Genomic DNA, 7,468 nt, shown 5'->3' on the forward strand with positions numbered 1-7,468 from the left:
ACTCTTGTGTGGATGGATAGTATGAAGAAGCCAAAACATTTTAAAGATATGACTTATTGTTTTGGACAACAAGGAGGTTTTTGAGTAGGGCTGGATTGATAAAATAAAATACATTTGAATCGATCTAAGCTTAATAGATCAATAATCCATCCATAAAAATATTCATCGATTTAGCACATAAAGCTAAAGTCTGCTAGCTTGATGCCAATGTTTAATAGGATTTCCCATAGGACGGCTAATGCTAACGCTCGGTGAACATCTTTATGATGAACATCTTTATGATGAACATCTTTATGATGAAACCTTTATTTCACCAGGCAAAACATTAGGAAAAATGTATTATTTACAATGTTGGCCTGAAAATACTAAAAATACTTAAAGGAGAAGAAAGAAAACAACAAACATGTTTTAGACATTAAATTACTGATTAAGAAAACATGTACATGACTCTTTAAAAATGTCCTTTACTCTGCATTTAAAAGCAGAGAGTGGAGTCAGAGTTTACAAATTTTTTTGGTAAAAGTTCCAATCATTTGGAGCAGCAAAACGAAAAGACATGAGGCCAAAGGAAGACCGTGTTTTTGGAACTTTCAATTTGAGGAGTTGTGAAGAACGAGTATTGTGTCTTGACGGATACTCTAATTGTAGTAACTGTTTCAGATATGGAGGGGAGAGACCAACCAAGCTATTGTAAATGTCAGTGACTGTTGCGTTGGGACTGCAAAGAAGGCCAATTAACCTGAGACTACAGCAGGCAATGGTGAGTCCTGTAAGGGGTATTAGTAACAAAACAAATTGGAGAGTGAAAAATGGTGTCCAGTTTTTGAAGACTTCCATTGCAGGCATGGCGATAGATTATATCACCACAACCAAACAGAGGAAGAATACACATTTCAACAACAATCTTTTAAGCTGAAGATGTAAAATAAGAGTGGTTTATTAAGCAACATGATTTTTTTTTTGGCATTCAAGGAAAACCCTACATTTGTAAAGGCATTTTGTATATCCAAGAAGCCTTGTTGCAGTGAATGACAGACCATTTCCAGAGACGGACCAGAAGCATACAAAACAGTGTCATCAGCATATAAATGTACAGTACCTTTACTAACAACCTTTGAGATGTCATAAATGTAAATAGAAAAAAGAGTAAGGCCAAGAACAGACCCCTGTGGCACACCTTTAGAGACACAGAGAGACTGGGAATATAAATAATCTATATTTATAAACTCACAGGAATTAATTTTACAAACTCTTAAGGAAATATTTTTAAAGTAACTATTTGTGGTCTAAAACACAGTTTTTGATCATACCTTGCTCATTTTTCTTGAAAAAAGTGTACCGCTATAGCATGATCACCACCTAGTGGCCAAACTGAAACGTCCTCCAGGAGAAGCAGAACAATGTTTAATATAAACATTTTTGTTGGAAATTCTCCTTTTGAGAAACCATGTAACACTGTATACTATTAACAATTTCATTATTTCACTGATACATTTTACAGTATGTGAACTGTGTCAGATTAATATAAATATATTCAAAGCATAGAGTAGATTAATAATGTATTTCTGAACAAATGTGTATAATGTCATGACTCAACTTTAGACATCACCTACATAAGACAGAACCTACTTCTGGACTTCTCTCTCTGTCTCAGAGATTTCTTTCAGTTAACCTGAACTTGGTTTTGTAGAACACCAGTGTGAAATGGTCGTATGAGTCATGTGTTGTATAGATGGCTTTAACGTAGAATCAAAAGTTCAACAGAAGAATCAGCAGCAACAGTAACATTGTTGTTTGATGTTGACAGAGATAAAAATCTCCATAGACACAACCCAACCTCAGCTTAGCTGCTCTGTGGTTAATGGATTTTAGTGGAAAACATCCAGTTTAACGAGTTAGTTTAGGTTCGTTAGGAACAAACAGAACATTAACTTCCTTCACTGACATACCTGTGACAGCTTTTGTTACTAATGCATTCATTAGTTTTAACATGCACTGAATTTAATTTTAATTTTAGACAACTTTATTTCTCATTAGGTTCAAGAGCACTGTGGTATTACACCACCCCTTTCAACCTGCACATGGGTGATTGACTCTAAAAACTGATTCAAAATTACAAAAAATTTCATCTTATTAAAGTGCAGGCAGTTAAAAATTAAACCTAAACCAACTGTCTCCAATGTAAAATTATTAGGCGCATGGCAGGGGTCTGCATTCTTCAACACATTATATTTGACTTGATTTATTTCAAACATATAAAACATTACAAAAAAGACTTAAAAAAAAGCAAAAAATAATCCAATCCCCTTTTATAAAAGAAAAATCACAAACTGAATTCAATAAATACATGTTTGAAAAGGGGATGGGCTGAAGCAAATGCTTATTTAAGCCTATCCCTTTATGTCTTTCTCAAGTAACGTAAATCATTCACAATATATAAATCTAAACAATACAATATGACAGTAACTTTCAATTTTTCCTCTTTTCACATGTAAATCTTATCAATTATTACCATTTCACAATCAAAATTTGTTTAAATCATAGTTTTTGTCCTTCCATTTTATATTTTGACAAAAGCTTTTCTTTAATTGTGATATAAATGCACAAACATTGTTTGTATTGATTCCCATGGGTGTTCCACAGTTTAATCCTGCACATTCAAATCAATTTTACACCAGCACCAACCCAGAAGGAGCCACAAAGTCTGACTTGACCATTTAGAAAATGAGACATTGATGTTACTCTGATTATAAGGATAAATATAAAATAACGCTTGTTTTTTGTATCAATGTAACACAATCAGAATGAAAAAACGGTCCTTTTTTCAAGATTTGAAATAGTTTTTGACAGAGGTTCGCATGACTTCCTTTCAATATAAAAGACTTCCTGTGTCACATCAAAACATCAAAAGTAGACATAGGAAGAGTGATCAATGATTTTATAAAAAAAAGTTTATTTTACCAGTTGTATGGTATTTCAGTGAAAATGTATTAAATCTAGCTAACCAAAATTAAATCAGAGCTAATTCACTAGCCCTTACTGTAATCTTTGAACCACAAGGTGCACTTAAAATCGATTTTGTTCAAAAATAGAAAATCCACCTTATTATCTGGTGTGTTTTCTGACCTCCAATTGATTTTCCTTCGAACGTGGCACACATAACAGAAACAGCATTCTTTTGTTTGACTTGTGGTGTCTTCTACTGCTTATGAATGACTTGAATAAAATGTTTTTTTATTTATTTATTTTGTACTTCCTTTTTTAATTTTTTAGCTACTTTGAGTTTTTTTTAAAGCCACATATGGGGTAAAAGAGCTCTGACCTATGACCTTTGATCAGCCATGGAGTTCTTTTGTTGCTTCCACTCCAGTTTTGATTGAGACTGTTTTCATGCTAATTAAACTTCCCTGAGTATGACCTGAACTTTCTACCAATACTGGCTTAAAGGGGCCAAGTCGTCTTGATTATATTTACTGTATGATTTACACTTCTAATTAATCACTTCCCTTTTAAGACATTTGAGAGGTTTAAAAAGGACATTATTTATCCGTTAGTTTGGAAAAAGACCCAACTTGACAGCTGCCTTACAGATAAAAAGGGTAATTTCTTTAGATAAAATATAGGTTGAAATGGGGTTTCTGAAAATCAAGGCAATAATTTCCCTAATATCCATGCAGTTTTTGTTTTATTTTTTTAAATAAGATTTATGATTAAGAGAATTATAATTACATAATTTAATTTATCTTTTCAATTAAATAAAGACTAATCATCTAAAGATTGTTGTGTCTTTGTCTAAATGTATGTCTTTGTATTGTTTTGGACTTTTTTGTTCTTGTTTTGATTGCCTTAATCCTTTGTTCGTTTTATTTTGAAAAGCACCCGGAAGTGGTATGTTTCAGACACTTCTACCCACCGCAGCGCCGTCCAGACTCTTGGTTTTAGTTTATTGTCTCACTGTTGGTGTAAATTAAAGACTTTAGGTCGTTTTCTCATAGTAAACTAAAGTTAACCGGGAAAAAAATCTTTTAAAAACACACTGGAACACCGCGCGAGGATGTGACGCTTTTTAGTTTTGGAGCCATTATGTTTGGGGAAATGTTGCGTTTTCGGGCTCACGTTCTTTTCCTCACGTTTCCTGGATAAAGGAGCGACACGGGGGCTATGACGGGCAGTTAGGGGTATTTGGTGGTCTCTACGAGTGACTGACTTGGAACCAGCATGGCAGTCCGAACCGTGACTGTGAGAGTGCTGGCCGCGCTGTGGGTCTATATGGGTCAGAGCGGTACCGCCGAGACTGCAGGCTGCGACAATGGGAAGGTATTGGCACCTCGAATTATAAACTATCATGAATAAGTACCTCTATTTCTAAAGATAAACTTCCCTCTACAGCTGTTTTTGGACAGAGACCTTCCTATGGCTTCAGGTTCTGAGGACTGTGGACTTCCTACCTGGACAGAAACCACTCAGGTAAACCAAAACAAACCGGAAGTTCTCTAAACTTGGTTGGAATTGGTGATATGGTGGATTTTCCCATACAATTTGTTCGTATTACAGTTTGTTTGCATAGTTCTTTGACTCTTTAACATTGGAGCTCCAGTGTTAATGTTCTTTAATTTACTGTAATTTTTTAATTAGTAGGACGATCAATGTAATTCCAGTAGATTCGGAAGGAGAAAAGTGGCTCAATGAGCCGCTTTTCTCCTTCCGAATCTACTGGAATTACATTGATCGTGTCAACAACTTAAAAAATTACAGTATGTTGAAGATTTTGTGTTTACCGACTTAATAACCCACAACAAATAGTCAAAAAATAACCAGTTAAATCCACCAAGAAAATATCATGTCCAAAGATGCAATGAAAAATATAGAAAAAAGCAAAACTGAAGTCATTGTTAGCTGGAATACAATCAATAAAAATAGTTCTAAGATTTATTTATATAAGTGGGTGGTGATGGAGCTTTTCAAATGTGTAACGACAGAAACTGTGGCCTCCCTTCAGGTTCTGGCGAAACTTGGAGAACCTGATCTTAAGGAATGTGTAGATATCCCAGACAGCAAGACCAAATTGACCCTAGACGGTTTAAAAGTGGGCAGAAAATGTGGACCCTGATTGGGTTTGTCAGCAGTTTCTGTGGTGGCCCCACCTGTGTCTGCTCAGATTGGCTTAGGTTGGGACTCAGTGGGTTAGCTCACTACGGTAGCGAGCCCCCCAGGTGGACAGCGTAGCGTGTTGAGCTTCACTGCAGCGTGCTATCAAGCTAGCGAGCTCCTCATTAGCAAGCTAGTGATCTCTTCTGTAGAAAGCTAGCTCAATTGTAGCATGCTAGCGAGCTCCTCTGGAGGGGGTTGGTGAGCTCTTCTGTAGCATGCTAGCAAGCTCTGTTGTAGCAAGTTAGTGCGCTAGTGAGCTCCACTATAGAAAACTAGCTCCACTGTAGAATGCTAGTGAGGTTCTTCTGTAGCATGCTAGCAAGCTGTACTGTAACGAGCTAGTGAGCTCTTCTGTAGAGAGCTAGCTCCACTGTAGAATGCTAGCAAGCTCCACTGCTGCATGCTAGCAAGTTCTGCTCTAGCATGCTAGCAAATTTCGCTGTTGCAAGCCTTTCTGTTGAAAATTAGCTTCTCCATAGCATTCTAGCGAGCTCCGCTGTAGCGAGCTAGCGGGCTCTTCTGTAGAGAGCTAGCTCAACTGTAGAATGCTAGTGAGCTCCACTGTAGCGAGCTAGCTCCACTGTAGAATGCTAGTGAGCTCTTCTAGAGCATGCTAGTAAGCCCCTCTGTAGCGAGCTGGTGAGCTCCTCTGTAGCAAGTTAGCAAGCTCTTCTGTAGCGAGCTAGTGAGCTCCTCTGAAGCAAGCTAGAGAGTTCCTCTGTAGCATGCTAGCATGCTGATTACGAAGTAAAAAGGATTAATTACAGTTCGCACCACACCAGATTTATATAACCGCAAGTCTTTTCTACATCAGAGTAGAGCTGTGAAAGAAAAACCCTGGAGCAAAATTTATAAGATTTACACCACTTTGGCATTTGGCACCAAACCTCTTCCAACTGTAGCAGATGGACATGCACTAGAATCAGGTATCGACAGTGTAGTGTTAGAACCATAAAAGTCACATCCCTAGCGTGAATGTAGCATAAATGTAGCATAAGGGTGCATTACACCAAACACAAATGTGCTGCTCATCGCCTGTCAAAAAATGTGTTCCTGAGCTTGATGCCTTGGCTGCGTGTGGGAGGAGCTACCAGCTAATGTTTTAACCCTGACATGGAGCGGTGTCTGTGTATACGTTACTTACAACAACGTATGGAAACCTGGGAATAGTTCTATAATAACGTCGGTAATTATGTCTCTATGTCTGGTTTATTAGTTTTCTTCAAATATTTCCTCGTCATCTGGGGTTTCAATCTCACTCCCGGGGTGTTTCTTGACGACAGCCGTTACCGGGGTGTTTCTGTGACTCTGTGACTGAGTTTGAAGGCAGTCCCGCATTAACACCTCCCTTCCTTTAAAAAAAAGAAAAATACATACATACATACATACCATATATATATATAATTTTTTTCATATTTTGTTTGTAGTTGAACTTATTCAAGGTATAAACTGGCCAATCAGATGCCTCAATAAAAGTATACAGTCTCATATCGAACATTAGAAGCGTTTGATTGACAAATTCTCCTGAGCCTGTTTTTCAGTTTTAGGCTGTGGACTTCCACTAAGTTCACTCCTGATTGGCCTGAGTGGTTGCCATAGAAACGTTGACTTAGACCAATTTGGGCCAATCAATGTTTTTACTGTTCTCTGGTTCTAATGTGGCAGTGCCCATATTGCAAAAAAAAAAAAAAAACACAACTGAGTTGATCTCATTTGGTTGGAGCTGGAAATAAACTATTATTAATGGGTGACATCACTCAGTCAGTCCAGTTCGTATATACAGCCAATGGAACATGTTTAAAGGATTTCTTTGCCTGTGGAGCCCCTCATGTAATCAATCTACTAAAAGAAGCTCTAATCACTTCTTTTTAAGCAAAATGTTGCCATCTGTGTATCTTCACAGTTGTGCTTGTCTGTTTTTTTATCTGCAGAGACTCCCAAGTATTGAAACTGTGTATAACCCGGAGGTGAGTAAATAATTCTGCACTCTCAAACATGGTCGTAAACCCTTAAAAATAGGTTGCTAGAGTATAGAACAATACAACAATGTATGGATTTTTTCTTTTAAATGCTTCTATATTTGACTTCCTCACTCGTCTTTGTTTCCCCCATTTTTTGCCAAACATCATAACATATTTATTAGGTCAAAATTATATATTCATTTAATTGTTTTCTTAGCCAGCCAGGAAAATCTGCATGGATGAACCTATATCCTACAATCACGCCATTCCTAGCAGGTAAGTCGTGTACTCTGTAGTTCGGTTATAGCCGTAGGATTATGTCACATTAACTATAGCACTTTTTTTTTTTTTTTTTT

General features: G+C 37.0%; 1 protein-coding gene across 1 annotated transcript in view; it reads left to right on the plus strand.

The window, feature by feature from the left end:
* Positions 1 to 3,878: 3,878 nt before the first annotated feature.
* Positions 3,879 to 7,468, plus strand: part of tp53i13 (tumor protein p53 inducible protein 13) — a gene marked incomplete in the record, with an annotated part of 7,522 nt that continues 3,932 nt past the window's right edge. The window contains 3 exon segments of the mRNA XM_024276537.2: positions 3,879 to 4,317; positions 4,390 to 4,467; positions 7,083 to 7,118. Coding sequence (XP_024132305.1) covers positions 4,219 to 4,317; positions 4,390 to 4,467; positions 7,083 to 7,118 — 213 coding nt within the window.

This window comes from Oryzias melastigma, linkage group LG13, assembly GCF_002922805.2.
Source record: "Oryzias melastigma strain HK-1 linkage group LG13, ASM292280v2, whole genome shotgun sequence".
NCBI lineage: Eukaryota > Metazoa > Chordata > Actinopteri > Beloniformes > Adrianichthyidae > Oryzias > Oryzias melastigma.